We start from the raw sequence: 18,582 nt of genomic DNA on the forward strand, positions 1-18,582 counted from the left end.
GAGACCTCGGTCGCGACGTGCGAGGGGCCGGAGGCGCGGCGTTCGGCGACGGCGTCAGCGCGGTGCGGTTCTGCGCGGTCAGCGCGGGAGAGGGTCGCGACGACGACGACGATGGGATGGCGCGACGGTTGACGCTCCTGGTGACGTCCTGGGACGGGACCGCGCGGCGGTACGCGTGCCGCGCGCGCGAGATCGGGGACGTGAAATCGTTGAACTCGATCGATTTGGGCGCGCCCGCGCTGTGCGGGACGTTCGTCGGGACGGATGAGGACGCGGCGTGCGTGGGATGCCTCGACGGGTCGGTGCGCCTCGTCGATTTTAAAACTGGCGCGTTTCGCGTCGTCGGCGCGCACGACGACGGCGCGGTGTCGGCGGTGGAGTACGATGATGCGACGAAGAAATTGTTTACGTTTGGCTGGGATCGAACGATTAGGGCGTGGGATTTGACGAAGGACGAGCGAGGGCGCGCGGTGTCGACGACGAAGACGGCTGGGAAGTGCTACGCGGCGGATTTGAGAGACGGTAAGATTTTCGTGGCGACGAGCGATGGGCAAGTTTTGGCGTACGAGACGCGAGATTTAGTGCGCGGTGTGGATGGTGATGACGGACGACGCGCGTCGGAAGCGCCGCCGCGTCCGTTGATAAATAGACGTTCGAGCATGCGGTTTCAAACGCGCGCCATCGCAGCAAATATCCGAGGCGATGGATTCGTGGCCGCGAGCGTCGAGGGACGCGTAGCGGTGGAGTTCATACGCGATGAAGAGAACGACAAGCGAAAATATGCGTTCAAGTGTCATCGCAAAACCGATGACGCGAGCGTGGGTGAGATTGTTTATCCCGTCCACGCGGTGGCGTTTCATCCCGTCCACGGCACATTCGCCACGGGCGGCGGCGACGGTTACGTCAATTTTTGGGATGGCGACGCTAAAAAGCGACTTTTTCAGTCGCCCCGCTACCCCACCTCCATCTCAGCGCTCGCTTTCAGTCCTTGTGGGTCCTTGCTCGCCATCGCGTCTTCGTACGCGCACGAAGAGCGAGAGAACAACAAGCCCGAAGACCGCGTCTTCCTTCGCGAGACGCGCGCCGAGGAAGTCACCCCGAAATCGGCCAAGACATCCTAGACAAACGACCGACCGAACGAACGCGCGCGCGTGTCAACGCTCATCGCCAGATATTCATTCGCGCGCCGAACCTTTCGCCGAGACGCTTCGCGTCCCGCTCGCGCCGCGTCCTCACTTTCCCTCGCGCGCGTCCGCCCGCGGCGCGCCCGCGGCCCGCCCGCGCCCGCGCTCGGCGTCATGTACCGCGCGTCACGCATCCCCGCGCGCGCGCGTTGGCGCATCGCGTCGCTCGCGTCGCCGCGGCGCGCGCCGTCGCCGCGTCACCGCCGCTCGCTCGTCGTCGTTCGCGCCGCGCGCGCGACGCCCGCGACGTTCGATTACACCGCCCTCGTCGCGAGCGTGCGGGAGATAAACGCGCTGTCGACGCCGGTGAAGATCGACGCGTGCGCGCAGGTGGACGCGCACTCGATGACGCTGGACGCGCGCGCGGCGGATGGACGGCGGAGCGTGCGAGTGAGTTGGCACCCGGTGACCGCGCACGTCGCGATGAGCGCGCGCGGGGCCAAGGTGGAGAAGGGGATGAATCTTAGTTTTGGCGAGAGCGCGAACGCGCTGCTCAAGGGGAAGGTGCTGCTGGATGCGCGCGTGGGGACGGCGTGGGAACGCGCGTGTCGGTTGCGATTCGGCGATAGGCCGGGAGGTGAGGCAGAGTACGAGCTGTTGTGTGAGGTCATGGGGCGGTACAGCAACGCGTTCTTGCTTGATAGTAAAAATAATGATGAAGTTTTAGCGTGTGGGTATCAGGTTGGGGAGAAACAGACGAGTGTGCGGCGATTGGCGATCGGGTACGCGTACGAGCCGCCGCCCTCGGCGCCCGGGATCGATCCCACGACCGGGGTTGAAGGGGGCGTGGACGGATGGACCGCGGTGTTGCGCGACGTCGCACGCGGTCGCAGTGGTGATATGGGCGAAGCGCGTTTGGATGAGTGCATGGTGCGCGCGTTTCGAGGGGTGTCACCGGCTTTGGCCAAGGCGTTGATTCGCGGCGCGGGCGTCGCCGATGGCGAGCGCGTCGAAACCGCGAGTGCGAGCGATTGGGTCGCCGTGTACGATGAGTTCATGCGATGGATTGCGAGCGTTTCAAGTGATGCCGACAGTGCGGGTACGCTCGCAAACGCCACGTGGTGCGAAGAGTTCGGGCAGTTGTTATTGCACCCGTCGTCCGCGGGCGTCGTCTTGCCGCCCGCCGCCGACGATTTGAGCGTTGCCGGCGGGCCGATCGGCGCTCTTTTCGGCGCTGTGTACGGCGAAGCGGGCGAAACCGACGTGTTCGAGCGCGAACGCTCGCGCATTTTACAAGCCGTGCGCGCGCGTCTGAAAAAGTTGGCGAGCAAAGACGTTGGGTTCCGCAAGCAATTAGAGGCGGCGAGCGGGCACGAAGAAATTCAACTGCTCGCCGACGCGTTGATGGCGTACAGTTACAACTATAAGCCTGGTTCGAGCGAGCTTGAGGGTCAAGACTTCACCACGGGCGAGACAGTGATGTTTAAAGTAGATCCCGAGAAAGGTCCTGTGGGCACCGCCGAGGCGCTGTACAAAAAGACGAGAAAGCTGCGTCGCACCGCCGACGCCGTCGAGCCGCTCATCGAACAAAATGCGAGCGAGATTGAGTATTTAGAGGGCGTCGAATTTAGTATTCTCGAAGTCAGCGAGTTCAAATCGCGCGACGATTTATTGTTCATCGAGGAAATTGGCGCCGAACTCGTGGACGGTGGATTCTTAAAGCCCACGGGCAAGGGCGCCGACGCGAAGACGCGCGCGATGGCGGCGGCGAAGAAGGGCGGCGGCGCGAAGCCGAAAACCGGTAAGCAAGCGCGTAAGCAAGAGATGATGAACGCCATTCGCATCTATACCGCGCCGAGTGGAAAGGAGGTGTACTGCGGAAGAAATAGCCGCGGAAACGAAGCGGTTTCGCTTTTCTTCGGACAAGACCAAGACGTGTGGTTTCACGTTCGCGGCGCCCCGGGCGCGCACGTCATCCTTCGCCAACAACCAGGCGAAACCGCCTCAGACGACGACATCCAATTCGCCGCCAACGTCGCGAGCTTTCATTCGAAAGTGAGAACGGGCGGCAAAGTCAACGTTTCGTACACGTCTCCTAAGTACGTGAAAAAGCCCAAGGGCGCCAGGCTCGGCATGGTCACCATCGACCGCGAAGACGTCATCGTCGGACGACCGGACGACGTCGCGGACGTCTGCGACGGGCGATGAATCGCGCGCATCGCTCAAACTTGTAACATTCGCCCCCTCGTCCCGAGGACCCATAAAGTCATAAAGCGTCCATCGCGTCGTCGCGCGCACCGTCGCGTCTCGCCGCGCCCTTCGCCGCGCGCCCCGCGGGCTTCGCGCGTCGCGCGCGACGCCGACGCCGACGCCTCGCCTCCGACCGCGCGCGCGTCGACCGCGTCGACCGCGGCGACCGCGCGTTTCGTCGCGCGGTCGCGTGACGTCACGCGCGAACCGTCGACGTCGACGATTCGTGTCGCGCGACCGACCGCTCGTATGCGTAAACAGTGACGCGCGAAAATGACAAAATTCGACGTCACCGTCGACGGCGCGCCGCATCGCGTCACTCTCGCACACGCACGCACGACATGTTCGCCGTCACGACTCGCCCCCAACTCGCCGCCCGCGCCGTCGTCAAGACGCAGCGCGCGCACCGCCGCGCCTCCGTCGCGGTCCGCGCCGAAAACGACGTCTCCAAGGCGGTCGAAGAGGCGAACTCCGAGTGGAAGGATGCCGACGCGGCGTCCAAGCAGCCGACGATGCGCGTCGACGCGATCGACCCGGCCGACGGCTCCATCGCCGAAGCGGCGCCGCTCGGGAACGATAACTCCATGCTCGACTCCGTCATGCTCGCGTTCAAGGACTCGCGCGCGGTGGAGACGATCAACGGTCGCGCGGCGATGATTGGGTGGACGGCGGCGCTCTACGTGGAGCTGACGTCGAACACGAGCTTCATGCACCAATTGTTCAACGAACGCACGTTCACGCTCGCGGACGGCATCACGCGCACGTCCACGTACCCGGCGGCCGGGTTCTTCCTCGTGCCGGCCTGCGTGATCTTGACCTTGGCGTCCTCTTTGGCGCCGGCGCTCAAGAAGTCGTCGCCGAACGGCTTGGACGAGGCGCCCGAGGCGTTCGGGCCGTTCCGCGCGGAGGCGGAGATGACGAACGGTCGCGGTGCGATGATCGGTCTCGTCGCGTTGCCGATCGTCGAAAAGATCATGGGCGGCTCCGCGCTGTTCTAATCGAACGATATCGGACAAAGATAAACAAACAACATTTTTTCAAGCAAGGATGGGCAGCGCTAACGATGTGCGCTCCGCCGCGCCAATTTTCACGACGATGATCGAAGACTTCTTACTTAGTCAGTTAGTGTAACAACACGAAAACATTTGCGCATCAATCATTAAAACAATTGCGTCTAACTATGGCTTCGCGAAAGCCCGCGTCCGCCACGTCGAACGCTTCACGCGAACTCGTACGCGCGGCGCGCGAGTCGGGCGATTTCCGCGTCGTCCGCGCCGCGAGCCACCGCCGCGTACATCGCATCCTCGCGTTCAGACCACACCATTTTCTTTGCAGAGATGTGAATCGGCGGTAAAATCACTTTTTCGTCCGTCACGGCTAAGATGTCCTCCACGGACCAAAATTTTTGATCTAAATATTCGTCGGCGCACATCGTCTTGCGCGCGATTTCCTCCTCCGTCAGCGTCGCCGCGAGGACCACGTTAATATCGCACGTCCCGTTCCCCGCCGGCTCCTGCACTCGAAATTCCCAATTCATCGTGCTCGTGGTCACGAATCGAAACCGCTCCGTGTCGATCTCGATCCCGATGTCTCGCTTCGCGTGCCGTCTCGCCGTCTCCTCCACCGTCTCCCCCGTGCGCATCCGTCCACCGATGTACCACCACGTCCCTTTCGCCGGTTCGTGCTTGCGCAGCCCGAGCAAAACCTCTCCCTTTTCGTTCGTCAGCAAGCAATCGACGCAGCCCTTCACCAGCGCGTCCAAAGCGCGTCCGTACTCGTCGTCCGGCAGGAACAGCCCGCTCGGTTTGTACGTCCCAGTCTCGAAGTGGTGGTGTCGCGTCGGCGGTCGCGTCGGCGCCGGCATCGTCTCGACGATCGCCCGCGTCTATCGTCGCTCGTCCGCGCGCGCGCGACCGGTCGAAGCGCGTCGGCGCGTCGCGACGTGCGCGTCGCGCCTCGGAGTCGCGCCGAAAAGTGTCCCGAGCGAAGTGGATAAAGTCGTCACTCCGCCGCGACGTCGCGTCGCGCGCGCGATCGCGCCCGACCGTCGTCGACGTCGTCCAACGAAGCGCCATGGGCATTCGCGCCGCGTGCGCGGTGGACATGCGCGGTAAGATCGCCGTGGTCACCGGCGCGAACACCGGGATCGGGTTGCAGACGGCCAGGTTGCTCGCGGACGCCGGCGCGCGCGTCGTCATGGCGTGTCGCTCGATCGACAGAGCGAGGGCGGCGCTCGAGTACGCGTCAAACGGGGGCGCGAACGACGTGGCGGTGATGGCGCTCGATCTGAGCGACGCCGCGAGCGTCAGGGCGTTCGCGGAAAAGTTTGGGAAGGAGTATGAAAAATTGGACGTCTTGGTGAATAACGCGGGATTGAACGGGGCGAGCGGATACAGTGGACCGAAGACGACGAAACAAGGGTACGACATATGCATGGGGGTGAATTATCTCGGACACTTCATGCTCACGTCGTTGTTGTTGCCGCAGTTGATGAAGAGCGACGGCGCGAGGGTGGTGGCGTTGAGTTCGGTGACGACGTGGTTCGGGTCAAACAAGTATCAGTACTACTACAAGGGTGCGAGTAAGACGAAGGGGAACTACGGGTCGAGCAAGTTGGCGTGTTTGGCGATGACGGTGGAGCTGCAGCGACGATTGGATGCGGCGTATCCGGATAACAAGATCGTCTGCGCCGCCGCAGATCCGGGCTTCGTGGCGAGCAACATTTGGAGAGATTACAACCCGGTTTTGCGAAAGATCATGAGCATCTTGGCCTTGACGCCCGCGCAAGGAGCGATGACGAGCGTGAACGCGGCGTCGCTGCCGTCCATAACAAAGGCGACGCTTTACATGCCGTTCAAGATTAAAATGTCCAAGCTGTTCAAGATGCACAAGAGCGCGACGTACATGTTCGGCATGCCTCTCTTATCCAAAGCGTTCGCCGGTTTCGGCGCCGATGCCATGGCGCCGCGCGCGAAAAACGCCGAGTCTAACGCGAAGCTTTGGGATTTGAGCATCGAGTTTTGCAAGGAGAACGGCGTCAAGAGCTGCGAGGCGTACAATTTGTAATGGCTGATTATCTTCGCCGCGTCTCCTACAATTTGTTGTCGATTTTAATTACACCACGCTCCACGGAATTTCCTCACCCGCGTAAAATGGCACCACCGTAGTGTCACCAAACTTGTACTCATCCGGCACTTTCCAAGCCTTCTTCTCCAACGTCACCGTCTCGGTGTTACGCGGGACGCGGTAAAAGTCGGCTCCGTTGTGCGACGCAAACGCCTCGAGCTTGTCGAGCGCGTCGACGGATTCGAAAGCCATGGCGTAGAGTGGCAACGCGGCATGCGCAGAGAAGATACCCGCGCACCCGCACGCGGCCTCCTTTGCGCCTTTGGGGTGCGGCGCGCTGTCGGTGCCGAGGAAAAACTTGCCGCTCCCGCTCGTCGCCGCCGCGAGCACGGCTTCGCGATGCTCCTCACGCTTTAAGATGGGCAAGCAATAGAAATGTGGTCTTAAACCACCCTTGAAAAGGGCGTTACGATTGAACAGCACGTGTTGCGGCGTCACTGACGCTGCGACGTTCGGCCCCGCCGCGGCGACAAACTCGGCGGCGTCGCGCGTCGTGATGTGTTCCATCACCACCCTCAAATCCGGAGATCTATCCAACAGCGGCATCAAAACGTCCTGAATGAATCTCGCCTCTCGATCGAACACGTCCACGCTCGCGTGCGTCACTTCTCCGTGCACTTGCAACGTCAGCCCCAGTTCCGCCATGCGTTTCGTCGCCTTCGCCACGTTCGCCACATCCGTCACCCCAAATTCACTGTTCGTCGTCGCCCCTGCCGGGTACAGCTTATACCCTCGCACGAATCCACACGCGTGCGCTTCCTCGACTTGCTCTACCGTGGTGTTATCCGTGAGATACAGCGTCATGTGCGGTTCGAATCCGTCGCTCGCCGGCGCCGCCTTCGCGATGAGTTCCCGGTACTTTTCAGCCTCGCTCGCCGTGCGCACGGGCGGCGTCAGGTTCGGCATCACCAGCGCGCGCTTGAACGTCTTCGACGTGAACGGGACGACGTCGGCGAGCTTTGAGGCGTCGCGGACGTGCAGGTGCCAGTCGTCCGGTCGAGCGATGGTCAGCGAGGACGCCCGCGCGACGGCGACGCGCGCGCGCGGCGAGGCGCGCGCGCGACGACCCGGAAGCACCGTCGCTTCGAGGGAGAGTCGCGACGACGCGAGGGCGCGTGGAGAGAGGAGTCGCGGCATGGCGGGCGGGCTCGAAGTGACGCGCGAGGGCGGCGGCGGCGCCGAGAGACGCTCGTCTCGATTCGAGCGCGCGCGTCGCGTCGAATCGCGTCGCGCTGCGCTGTTTAGTTTTACACGCACCCACCGTAGCTAGTGGTGGTTGTCATCTCGCGCGCGGCGTCACTTGCGCAGGGCGCAACAACCGCCGCACACGCTATTGAACATTCGCACAAGCGGACTGAGCTCGGCGCCGTCGCCGCCCCGACCGCCTTTGCCTTCGCCCATGAACTGCGAACTCGATCGACTGAGCGAGTTCACGCCTCTCGCGGCTAAATCGATGACGACCTGACCGGTCTTCGTGTTCCCGACCACGGGCATGTCGTCCTTGTACTGCTCGAAATCCATCTCGGCGCCGTTTTCAGTCAACCCGGCTTCGAGCTCCAAGCTCGCGATGCTCTCGTGCAATCGCGACTTGCTCGTCGTTAAACTATCGCTCACCGCGTTTATCCGCCCACTCACGCTCCCGAGCTCGCTCTTTTTATCGTTCCTCGCCGTCGCACCCCCAGCCACGCGTTCGCTCGGCAGCGAAAAATCAACCGAAAACTCGCTCGCGAGCTCATCCGCGTCCGCCGCGCTCCCATCGTCGTCCACCGTGCTCCCGTACATCATCGAGTACCCGACCAACGAATTTTCATCGTTCATCGATCGTCCATCGCCGCTATCTCCGCTCTTCACGCTCCATTTATCCCCTCCTCGTTCCCGTTCTCGTTCCCGTTCGCCGCGCGTCGTCCCGCTCGTCCCGTTCGCCCCTCGCGGCGCCTGTCCCGTCCCCGTTCGTTTCTCCGCGAACGACTCCAGCTGCCGCACCAGCGCCGTGAGTTCGTTATCTCCGCCCTCCTCGTCCTCCTCGCCGTCGTACGGCGAGACGAGCGTCGATCGCGGTTTCGATGCGTCGCGCGCGTCCGCGTCTCTGAATTCCCTCAGCGCGCGCTCCGTGAGCTCCACCGCCTGCACCGTGCGCGCGCGCGTGTCCGACAGGCGATGCGAGACGTCGTCCGCGCTCGCGCGCGCGCGCGCGAGGTCCACCGACGCGTCCGCGCGAGGGCGCGGCGGCATTCGCGTCGAGAATACGATCGCGCGCGATGTGGCGCGTCACAATCGCGCGACGCGCGCGCGACGCGAGTTCGCGGCGCTCGGGCGAACGGGACGCGATCGCGACGATGCGCGTCGCCGTCGCGCGCGCGGACGCGACGCGCGCGCGCGCGCGCGCGGCGGCGTCGCCGCGAAGGACGACGTCGACGGGGGTCGGTTCGAGGTTCGAGCGGGCGCGCGCGACGACGACGCGCGCGATCGACGACGCGCGCGCGCGAGGAAAGGGTGGTGACGTCGACGCGGAGGCGCGCGCGGACGAGGCGCGCGCGCGCGCGAGGGCGCGGCTGCGGGAGGCGTGCGCGGGGACGTATCGCGGGGCGCTGGCGACGCGCGACGACGCGGCGGAGATCATGGCGGCGGCGGGCGCGCTCGAGCGGCTGACGACGAGCGAGACGATCGAGTGGGATGCGCTGGATGGGAAGTGGCGGTTGGCGTACACGAACGCGGCGGACGTGCTGGGGCTGTTGATGGCGTCGCAGAGGTTGGGGGTGCCCGAGGTGGGGGATATTTTTCAGAGCTTCGGGTGCGCGAACGGGACGAATACGGGGATCACGAACGAGATACGCCTGAGCGTGCCGTTTTTGTTGAGCGAGGCGAAGGTTGGCGCGCCGGGAGGCGTCGGATTGCGCGTGCAGGCGAGTTTTAAGGATGTCGGGCGGCGGCGCATCGCGTTGACGTTTCAAGAGGCGCAGGTGAGCGAGATTAGTATTTCGCCGCTCGCCGAGACGTTGTTGGCGCCGGCGATTTTGCCTCGGTCGTCGCTGAATCATCAAGTGCTGATGTTTATCAAAGAGCTCGAGCTGAAGTTTCCGCTTCGGGGCGCTCTGACGTCCATGGGCGGCGGAGAAGCTGGCGCCGCCGTGGGCACGTATCATCTCACGTTTTGCGACGAGGACATGTTGATCGGACGCGCCGCCGCGGGCGGAATATACATTTTCACGCGCGCTTAATTAGCAATTCTTTCCTTGTAGATTCACACACGCTGCTACTACGTACGTGCGTACGCACCACCACTAAATTCTATAAGTTTCTGACTCGCGTCGATCATCGCTTGCGCATGTTCACGCCCGCTCTGAGAACCTCATCCGTGCAGAGTAACTGCGTGGCGATGATGGGCGCAGAGTGCAGAATTTGCTGTTTGACGAGAAAGTTGTCGTAGATACCACTCATGGTGGGGTCGAAGGGCTCGCCGATGCTGATATCGAAACCGACGACGTTGCCTCTGTCGTGCTCCTCTTGCATGTCGATGATGGCGTCTTGCGGATCGTAACCGCTGTTCTCCGCGAGTGTCTTCGGGACCACGAGCATGGCTTCCGCAAACGCCTCGACGCCGCGTTTCGCGCGACCTTCGACCATCTTGGTGACGTTCTCCTTCAAGTGCTTGTTCAAGGCCATCTCAAACGCACCCGCGCCCGGAACCACGGCCTTGTCGGTCAACACATTCTTCACCGCCCGCAAGCCATCTCGCACCGCATCCTTGAGCTGTGCGATGGTGTGATCGTTCGAGCCTTTTAAAAGTACCGTGCACGACGTCGGGTTGACGACTTTTTCCACAAAAGTGTACTTTTCCTCGCCCAAGACGTACTCGTACACTTCGCCGGCGTGGCCCAAAATTTCCGGCGAGAGTTCCTCAACAGAGTTGATGCATTGACCACCACATGCGAGGACGAGACGCTCCATGTTTCGGCGCTTGGCGCGACGAAGTCCCATAATGCCTTCCTTACAGAGCATGTCCAGAGAGATTGGGTCGATCCCCTTTTGTGTGATGACGACGAAACCCTTGTCGTTGCCGTCGCACACCTGCTTCTTGAGCGCGATCACCTTGCGCACGGTTTCATCGGTGTACGCGCGCTCGGCGGCGACCATCTTCTCGCGCTGTTCCGCATCGGTGTACATGAACGTCGAGTTCACCTCCGATCGTTCGTATTCCAGGCTGATGTTACACGTCAACACGAACGCGTCCTCCACGTATCTCTTCATATCCGGATGTCTCGCCCCGTGGTCGAGGACCAAACCCTGAATCAATTTGGTTTCGTCATCCGTCTGATGCTTCATGGTCATGATCTCCACCATGTGCAAATCGATCGACTCTTCCGGTTTGGCGATGCACAACACAGCGTCGACGACGATCGTCGTCAACTTATCAGCCAACTCTTCCCGCAACTTTGTTCGCAACGCCGTGCGCGCCACGCACAACAACATTTCTCGATCCGGCGCTTCCACACCCGGCGCCGCGCGCTTGAACGTTTCCAAAAACTTCAGCGACTCGCGTTTCGCCACATCGAATCCCTCCACGATCACTCTCGGATGCAAACCCTCATTCAAATACCGCTCCGCTTGCTTCAACAACTCTCCGATGACGAGCACCGTCGTCGTCGTCCCGTCCCCGGTGATATCATCCTGCGCCACCGCCGTCCTCGCGATCATGATCGCCGTCGGGTTTTGAATCTGCATCTCTCTCAGCAGCACGTTCCCATCCTTCGTGAGCTTCAAACCTACGCACATCGATTTCAACATCGCCGTCAGTCGTTCGGTCAACAGAGTCAACGCCGCGCCGCGTTCGCGCGAAATCCAACAGATCACCGTCACCGCGCATCTCTCACGCGCCGCCGTGACGCGCGAAACCGCGATGTATCGACGAAACGATCGTACACGCACCTCCAGCACCGTCGACGAGCATCTTGATCGTCCCTTTCGGGCCTAAATTCGTCTTCATCACGTCTTGGAGACCCTTGGCGGCGTTGATGTTCATGAACAGCGCGGCATCGGCGTTCATGAGCTCGGCGTTGGGGTTGATGGACTTGAGCGACATCGCGACGGCGTGGGATCACGTTCACGCGCGCGTGTGCGCGTCCAAAGGGAGATCGATGCGCGCGTGCGTCGTGGACGCGTCGCGATCTGATGCCGACCAAAGTCATCCATCCAAAGTCGCCATTCGCGAGTCCAGCGGCGGTTCGCGATTTTGACCGTGGCCCCGACGCCGGCGCGGTCGGTCGATTCGGCGCGCGGTGGCTAAAATTAAAAGGGCTACTTTTAGGTTTGGATAGTGCGTGGAACGAGGCGCGAGCGGTCACTTGATGTCGCAAAAATCGACGTCGCCGGCTTCGCCAGAGTACGATACGTGGAGCTCGAGCTCGGGATTCGCGATGTGGAGCATCATTTTGACCACGGCGCACTCGCTGGTCATGACCGGGCCAGATTTGGCCCCTACGGCTAACGCGCCGAGACCGGCGGCGTAGAGCTCCGGTCGTAATTCGCCGCTTTGACACTGCGTCGATAGGTAGATTTGCAATCCGCGCGACGCTTGGCTGGTGAGCCAAGGGACGAGGCTCTGCGGGAAGTTTCCCACGCCGAACGCTTCCAAGATGATGCCTCGCACGCCTCGACCGTACAAATCGCCGTACGCCTTTTCGATGTCTAAGCCAGGAATCACCGGGACGCGTATGACGTTCGAATTCAACTCAAATTGCGGCGCGTACTCTGGCGCCGGCCGTAACAAACGCGCGTGGTTCCAATCGACCCCCACTCCTAATCTCGCGAGCGCTGGATACGAAGGTGAACTAAACGCCGCGTACACCGTCGCGCTCGTCTTTGACGCGCGATTCCCGCGTAAAAGCTTACCGCCGAAACAAATCGCCACCTCCGCGAAATCCACGGTACCTCCGCAGCTTCGACTCGCGCAACAGCACGTCAGGGCGTCAATCAAATTTTGGCGCGCGTCCGATCGCGCGAACGACAGAGGCAACTGCGAGCCCGTCAACACGATCGGCTTTCCGAACCCAACCAGCATCAACGACAGCGCGCTCGCCGCGTACGCCATCGTATCCGTTCCGTGCGCCACGACGAACGCCGAGTACTCCTCCCTCCTCTCGTGCAGCGCCCGCGCGAGCGTCACCCAATCCTTTCCGTCCATCTCGCTCGAGTCTTTATTCATCAACACCTCCACGTCCAGCCGCGCGAAATCTCGCAGCTCGGGTATCACCTCCTGCACGTCCAACAGATATTTCGACGCCCCCAGCGGTCTGTACTTGCCACCCGCGCGCGGGACGACGTCCGCCTCTCGCAGCTCGAACGACTCCACCCCCATCCCGAGCGTGCCGCCGCAGTGGAGCAGCATCACGCGCGGTCGCTCGTCGTCGCCCGTCGTCGCGCTCGCGGAGGCATCGCGCGCGCGCGCGAGCGATTTCACCGGCGACGCGCGCGAGTCGGGCACCGACGCGACGAACGCGTCGTAGCTCTCGCTTCGCGGGATCGCGCCGGGCGCGAACGGCATGGACACGCGCGACGCGTCGCGTCGCTCGCTCGCGACGTCGGGCGCGCGCGACATCGCGTCGCGAAGTGCGCGAGGCGTCGGTCGGCGAAGCCAATCGTCGTTTCGAGGCGCCCTCGCGCGAGGACGCGTTGCAAACGGCTACGCTACGCTACGCTACGCTACGCTACGCGACGGGATCGTCGTTTAATACGCCTAAAACGCCCTCGTACGCGGCGAACGTGATGGCCGAACTCGGTAACACGCGAACGACGTTGGGGGCGAAGCCCTTGTAGAAGCCGCGAACGCCCTCGCGAGCGAAGGTGCGCGAGACGGCTTCGCCGAAGCGCGCGTACGTCGGGGCGTCCGCGGGTCTACCGACGTCCGAGCGCTGTTGAATGCGCGCGCGCACGACTTGAATTGGATAAGTCGCGGTCACGGCGATGAATTTCGACGCCAAGCCCAGGGCGCCAGCCTCGACCGGGGCGACGTCCGCCGCGCCCCCTCGCGCGCGTCTCGCTCTGCCGCTCGCCGCGATTTCCTTCAACCACTCGTACGCCGTCAACTGTATCGAACCGTGCGAGACGAGCCATATCGACGGCACGAGTCCCTTGTATAACCCTCTCAACCCTTCCTTTCGCGCGATCGTCGCCAACGCGTCGACGAATCCCGCGTATCGCTTTTCGCCGCTCTTCGCCGCTTCGCTCGCCGCGTCCCCTAATCCTCCTCCTCTCTGCAACTGCAACCGCGTCTTCACCACCCAAATCGGGTTCGTCAGCACCGTCGTCACCACCCCCGCCTCCGTGGCCGCCATCATGTTCGCGCCCGCCGGCAGCGCCCCGTTTCGCTCTCGTCCGAGCGCGTCCGCGTACCGCGCCCGCGCGCCGTCGTACCACGCGAAATACGCCCCCCAGCTCACCGCGCTCCCGACGATCGCCGGCGCGGCGCCCGCGTAGATCCCGCGCGCGCCTTCCTCGGCGACGATCCGTCGCGCGCCTCGCCACGCGCCCGCGTACCGCGCGCGTCGCGCGTCCGGGTCGTCCTGCACCTGCAGCCGCGTCTTCACGACGTCGAGCGGGTGCAGCGCGAGCGTGCTCGACGCGCCGCCCGCGACGCCGGCGACGAACGCGCGCCAATCGCTCGCGCGCGCGTCGCGCGCGTCGGCGCGCGCGCGCGCCATGCTGCGGCGTCCGCCGCGCGGGCCGTCGAGGCTGGGCGGCGTTCTGCTGATACTCACACTGTTTACCCATACGAAGACACATACTCTTGAGTCATGAACCGTCGACGAAACGCACGCGTCGACGCATCCTCGCGAAGACCCCAGGACGGCGGCGGCGCCATTCTTCGACGGTCAAAGGTGCGCCCGCGCGCGGCGAACGACGCGCGCGCGACGGCGATCGACGGACGCGGCGGTGGGAAATATTCGCGCGCGTCGCGGCGCGCGCGCGAGGGCGCGCGACGACGCGAGGGCGAGGCGATGCGGGCGCCGCGCGATCGATCGCGGACGACGATCGATCGCGGACGGCGCGCGGACGACGATCGGACGCGGTGACGCCGCGATGCGACGCGCGAGGCGTCGGTCGCGGATGGAAACGATCGGGAGGAATACGCGCGCGATGGATCGGGCGGCGCGGGACGCGCGCGAGGGTCGCGAGCGAGGGGGGGGGGCGAGGTTGACGATCGCGATCCGATGGCGGCGCGATGGCGGGAGGTTTGGACGCGGGACGAGGCGAGACGAGAGGAAGGGGGACTGACGATGCGCGCGTGGCTCGAAACAGTTGAAATAAACGCACAATGTCTGAAGGCAAGGAACATCTTTCCATCGTGATCTGCGGTCACGTCGATTCCGGTAAGTCGACGACGACCGGTCGCTTGTTATTCGAGCTCGGGGGTATCCCGGAGCGCGAACTCGAAAAGCTTCGCGCCGAAGCCGATGCGCTCGGTAAGTCTTCTTTCGCGTTCGCGTTCTACATGGATCGCCAAAAGGAAGAGCGTGAGCGTGGTGTGACGATTTCTTGCACGACCAAGGAATTCTTCACGGACAAGTGGCACTACACCATCATCGACGCCCCGGGTCACCGCGATTTCATCAAGAACATGATTTCCGGCGCGGCGCAAGCCGATGTGGCGCTTCTCATGGTGCCGGCGGACGGTAACTTCACGGTCGCCATCCAAAAGGGTAACCACAAGGCTGGTGAAGTCCAAGGCCAAACGCGCCAGCACGCGCGTCTTCTCAACTTGCTCGGCGTCAAGCAGCTCATTTGCGGCATCAACAAGATGGATTGCGACATGGCTGGCTACAAGCAAGAGCGTTACGAAGAAATTCGCAACGAAATGAAGAACATGTTGATCAAGGTCGGCTGGAAGAAGGATTACGTCGAGAAGAGCGTCCCGGTCCTCCCGATCTCTGGCTGGAACGGCGACAACTTGTTGTCCAAGTCCGCGAAGATGCCGTGGTGGAACGGCGTCGACGTCGAAGACTACATGGGCGGCGGCAAGAAGTTCCACATCGACTGCCTCCTCAACGTCCTCAACGACATGGTCGACAAGCCGGACCGCAACACGGAAGCCGCCATGCGCCTTCCGATTTCCGGTGTCTACAAGATCAAGGGTGTCGGTGATGTCCTCGCCGGTCGCGTCGAGCAAGGTCTCGTCAAGCCGGGTGAAGACGTCGTCTTCCTCCCGACCCACACCTCCTCCAACCCGTGCGGTGGTAAGGTGTTCACCGTCGAAATGCACCACAAGCGCGTCGAAGCCGCCGCGCCGGGTGACAACGTCGGTATGAACATCAAGGGTCTCGACAAGCTCAACATGCCGCGCACCGGTGACGTGATGATCTACAAGAAGGACACCTCCCTCGCCCCGTGCAAGGAGTTCACCGCGCAAATCCAAACCTTGGACATTCCGGGTGAACTCAAGGCGGGCTACAGCCCCATCGGTTTCGTCCGATGCGGCCGCTCCGCGTGCAAGTTGACCGCGCTCAACTTCAAGGTTGGCAAGGAAACCGGCGGTAAGAAGCTCGAGTCCCCGATGTCGTTGAAGTCCAACGAAGTCGCCGAGTGCGTCTTCGAGCCGGTCCACCCGCTCGTCGTCGACTCCTTCAAGAAGTGCGAAGGTCTTTCCCGCATCGCTTTCTTGGACGGTAACACCGCCGTCATGTTGGGTAAGATCACCAAGGTTGAGTACAAGGCCATCTAAAGCCTTTGCTTCTTGATCTTAGCGGTATAGAGTCCCAGTGAGAAAATACGTCGTACCATACTTTTGTGTTCAACGAACGAATGTGATCCTAAAATAAAGTTGTAACGAGAGACGCATTCAAATTTTCGCCGAAAACAACCTCGAATTCAACATCAAATTAAAACACGTAAATCTACGCCGCCTACTTGGAAATCTTTGCACACGCGCGTTCGAGCCACGTTTTAGTCTCCCCCGACACTCGCGGGGAAATTTGTTGCCAAACTTTTTCGTGATACGCGTTCACCCACGCGATTTCTTTTTCACTCATAATGCTCAAGTCCATGAGTTTCGTTTGAATCGGGATCAACGTCAAGACGTCAAAGCATAAAAATCCAGTGTCTCCGAAGTTGTGCGCAGTCTTCGCCTCCTTCACTTGCAGAAGCGTCTCGATGCGGATACCGAACGCACCGTCTTCGTAATACCCCGGCTCGTTGCTCAAGATCATTCCTGGCATAAGGGGCGTCATGTTTCCAAAACGCGGAGAGATTCCTTGCGGACCTTCGTGCACGTTGAGCGCCGCGCCGACGCCGTGGCCGGTGCCGTGACGGTAATCCAAGCCGTTGGCCCACAGGTGCGATCGCGCAAAGGCGTCGAGAACGAAACCTTTCGTGCCGACAGGGAAAACCATTTGGTCGAGTGCGATGTGACCTTGGAGCACGCGCGTGTAGCACTCCTTTTGATGAGCGGTGGGCGTTCCGAAGTGCACCGTTCGAGTGACATCCGTCGTGCCACACGCGTACTGGCCGCCGCTGTCGCAGAGTAATAAGCTGTCCTTACCGATAGCCCTCGCGCTCTTTTTCGAAGCACGGTAGTGCACCACGGCGCCATGAGGACCTTCACCCGCGATCGTCGGGAACGATTCTTCGAAGAAACCGTTTTGCTTGGCTCGGCACGCCAAGACCCTCTCGCCAGCTTCGTACTCGTCAATGGCGCGCCCCTCGGCGACGTCTCGCTCGATCGCGCACCAGAATTCAGCCATCGCAGCGCCATCCATGAGGTGGGCTTCGACCATACCGGCCATCTCGGCCTCATTCTTCACCGCCTTTGCGATCGGGACCGGACACGTGCCCTCCTTGATGGCGGACGGCGCGCTCTCCGTCTTCACCTTTTTCGCATCCTTGGGCGCTTCGGCGGCTCCGGCTTCAGCCTGTTCGAGCATGGCGATGGAGACCTTATCGACGTCCATCCAGAGTCGCTCACCGCGCTGTGCCGCGGCATACACGTCTTTGGCCATGTCTTCGTACGGCTTGATCGTCACGTTTGCCTCGGCGAGATGCGCCACGACTTCAGGCGTCGCCTTGTCCGTGTCGACGTAAAACGAAGCGTCGTTTTCACCCACCAAGACGTAAGACAACGTCACCGGATTACACGGTGCATCACCGCCTCGAACATTGCATAGCCACATGACGTCATCCAACGAGCTCACGACGAGCTTCTGCGCGTCGTTTTCCTTCATTTTTTCTCGAAGGTTTTCCAATTTTTCCGCCACGCTCTTCCCCGCGTACTCCATCGGGTGCACTCTGAGCGGCGTCTTCGGGAACGGTGGACGATCGCTCCAAACCAAATCTACCAAGTTCTCTTCGACGCTCATCAACTCGATCCCGCACGCGCTCAACGCTTCTCTCAAACCTCGCGCCTCGCTCACCGAGTGCACGTTTGGATCGATGCCCACCTTGGCTCCGGTAAACGCCAGTCCCGCCTCCTCCGCGCACAACCACTTCTTCACGTCCGGCACATCCTTCACCCCACTTCGCATCAGAGTCCAGTCCTCGCTCAGCTCGTCTTCAGCCTGCACGAAATACCGTCCATCCGTCCACAACAACGCCGCCGCGTCCGTCACCACCACCGTCCCCGCCGACCCCGTAAAATCGCTCAACCATCGTCGTCGCTCGAAGCACGCCGCCACGTACTCACTGCGTTCCCCACAAAAACACGCCCTCGCCCGTTCGTCAGTCTTTCCCGTCGCGCGCGTCGTCGTTCCTCGTTTCGTTCGTTCGCCTTCGCTTCGCCGACGCGCCTAAAGTGCGGATCCTGCGACGGCACGACGACCGCTCGCACCCCTCGCTTCGCCATCGCCTCTCGCACCGCCGCGAGCTTCGACGCGTTCGAGCGTTCGCCCGTCGTCATGCTCGCTCGCTCGGCGATCGCGGCGTCGCGCGCGCGGGTCGTCGTTTTGAGTTTTCGAGCGGCGAGGCGACGCGATGACGTCGGCGTTCTCGCGGCGACGCGCGCGGCGACGAGACGCGCGGCGCGCATGCACGATTCGAACGCGCGCGTCGGTCGCGTCGGTCGCGTCGGTCCGTCCGTCGAGCCGGTGGCGCGCGCGGG

General features: G+C 62.4%; 13 protein-coding genes across 13 annotated transcripts; 6 read left to right on the forward strand and 7 right to left on the reverse strand.

Moving 5' to 3' along the window:
* Positions 1-116: 116 nt before the first annotated feature.
* On the forward strand, positions 117-1,121 carry OSTLU_13201 (predicted protein; the record flags this gene model as incomplete). Its single annotated transcript, XM_001420943.1, has 2 exons — positions 117-588; positions 625-1,121. 2 exons carry the CDS (start codon positions 117-119, stop codon positions 1,119-1,121), a joined length of 969 nt encoding a protein of 322 aa, XP_001420980.1.
* Positions 1,122-1,298: 177 nt separating this feature from the next.
* On the forward strand, positions 1,299-3,507 carry OSTLU_51294 (predicted protein; the record flags this gene model as incomplete). Its single annotated transcript, XM_001420944.1, has 3 exons — positions 1,299-2,266; positions 2,324-2,825; positions 2,898-3,507. The coding sequence occupies 3 exons, from the start codon at positions 1,299-1,301 to the stop codon at positions 3,330-3,332; spliced, it is 1,905 nt and encodes a 634-aa protein (XP_001420981.1). The 3' UTR covers positions 3,333-3,507.
* A 197-nt stretch (positions 3,508-3,704) lies between these two features.
* On the forward strand, positions 3,705-4,528 carry ELIP/CBR13a (possible early light inducible or carotene biosynthesis related protein). Its single transcript, XM_001420945.1, has one exon. The coding sequence runs from the start codon at positions 3,716-3,718 to the stop codon at positions 4,370-4,372; it is 657 nt and encodes a 218-aa protein (XP_001420982.1). The 5' UTR covers positions 3,705-3,715; the 3' UTR covers positions 4,373-4,528.
* A 65-nt stretch (positions 4,529-4,593) lies between these two features.
* OSTLU_27190 (predicted protein) lies at positions 4,594-5,238 on the reverse strand (the record flags this gene model as incomplete). The annotated part of the gene is made up of 1 exon (XM_001421086.1): positions 4,594-5,238. The coding sequence occupies one exon, from the start codon at positions 5,236-5,238 to the stop codon at positions 4,594-4,596; it is 645 nt and encodes a 214-aa protein (XP_001421123.1).
* Positions 5,239-5,348: 110 nt separating this feature from the next.
* Positions 5,349-6,440, forward strand: OSTLU_88990 (predicted protein; the record flags this gene model as incomplete). Its single annotated transcript, XM_001420946.1, has 1 exon — positions 5,349-6,440. A coding segment is annotated over one exon (1,092 nt), but the record flags the coding sequence as incomplete, so codon positions are not given.
* A 48-nt stretch (positions 6,441-6,488) lies between these two features.
* Positions 6,489-7,643, reverse strand: OSTLU_27192 (predicted protein; the record flags this gene model as incomplete). Its single annotated transcript, XM_001421087.1, has 1 exon — positions 6,489-7,643. The coding sequence occupies exon 1, from the start codon at positions 7,635-7,637 to the stop codon at positions 6,489-6,491; it is 1,149 nt and encodes a 382-aa protein (XP_001421124.1). The 5' UTR covers positions 7,638-7,643.
* Positions 7,644-7,796: 153 nt separating this feature from the next.
* Positions 7,797-8,732, reverse strand: OSTLU_17885 (predicted protein; the record flags this gene model as incomplete). The annotated part of the gene is made up of 1 exon (XM_001421088.1): positions 7,797-8,732. The coding sequence occupies one exon, from the start codon at positions 8,730-8,732 to the stop codon at positions 7,797-7,799; it is 936 nt and encodes a 311-aa protein (XP_001421125.1).
* Positions 8,733-9,052: 320 nt separating this feature from the next.
* Positions 9,053-9,718, forward strand: OSTLU_6312 (predicted protein; the record flags this gene model as incomplete). The annotated part of the gene is made up of 1 exon (XM_001420947.2): positions 9,053-9,718. A coding segment is annotated over one exon (666 nt), but the record flags the coding sequence as incomplete, so codon positions are not given.
* A 30-nt stretch (positions 9,719-9,748) lies between these two features.
* Positions 9,749-11,580, reverse strand: OSTLU_19801 (predicted protein; the record flags this gene model as incomplete). The annotated part of the gene is made up of 2 exons (XM_001421089.1): positions 9,749-11,263; positions 11,427-11,580. The coding sequence occupies 2 exons, from the start codon at positions 11,578-11,580 to the stop codon at positions 9,813-9,815; spliced, it is 1,605 nt and encodes a 534-aa protein (XP_001421126.1). The 3' UTR covers positions 9,749-9,812.
* Positions 11,581-11,767: 187 nt separating this feature from the next.
* On the reverse strand, positions 11,768-13,106 carry OSTLU_27196 (predicted protein). Its single transcript, XM_001421090.1, has one exon. It carries the CDS (start codon positions 13,039-13,041, stop codon positions 11,839-11,841), a length of 1,203 nt encoding a protein of 400 aa, XP_001421127.1. The 5' UTR covers positions 13,042-13,106; the 3' UTR covers positions 11,768-11,838.
* Positions 13,107-13,213: 107 nt separating this feature from the next.
* On the reverse strand, positions 13,214-14,152 carry OSTLU_5879 (MC family transporter: folate; the record flags this gene model as incomplete). Its single annotated transcript, XM_001421091.1, has 1 exon — positions 13,214-14,152. A coding segment is annotated over one exon (939 nt), but the record flags the coding sequence as incomplete, so codon positions are not given.
* A 631-nt stretch (positions 14,153-14,783) lies between these two features.
* EF1A3 (Eukaryotic translation elongation factor 1 alpha) lies at positions 14,784-16,227 on the forward strand. Its single transcript, XM_001420948.1, has one exon. It carries the CDS (start codon positions 14,812-14,814, stop codon positions 16,213-16,215), a length of 1,404 nt encoding a protein of 467 aa, XP_001420985.1. The 5' UTR covers positions 14,784-14,811; the 3' UTR covers positions 16,216-16,227.
* A 169-nt stretch (positions 16,228-16,396) lies between these two features.
* OSTLU_41838 (predicted protein) lies at positions 16,397-18,381 on the reverse strand (the record flags this gene model as incomplete). Its single annotated transcript, XM_001421092.1, has 2 exons — positions 16,397-18,163; positions 18,268-18,381. The coding sequence occupies 2 exons, from the start codon at positions 18,379-18,381 to the stop codon at positions 16,397-16,399; spliced, it is 1,881 nt and encodes a 626-aa protein (XP_001421129.1).
* Between the last annotated feature and the right edge of the window lie 201 nt (positions 18,382-18,582).

The sequence above is a fragment of the Ostreococcus lucimarinus genome, chromosome 13, assembly GCF_000092065.1.
Source record: "Ostreococcus lucimarinus CCE9901 chromosome 13, complete sequence".
Lineage (NCBI taxonomy): Eukaryota > Viridiplantae > Chlorophyta > Mamiellophyceae > Mamiellales > Bathycoccaceae > Ostreococcus > Ostreococcus sp. 'lucimarinus'.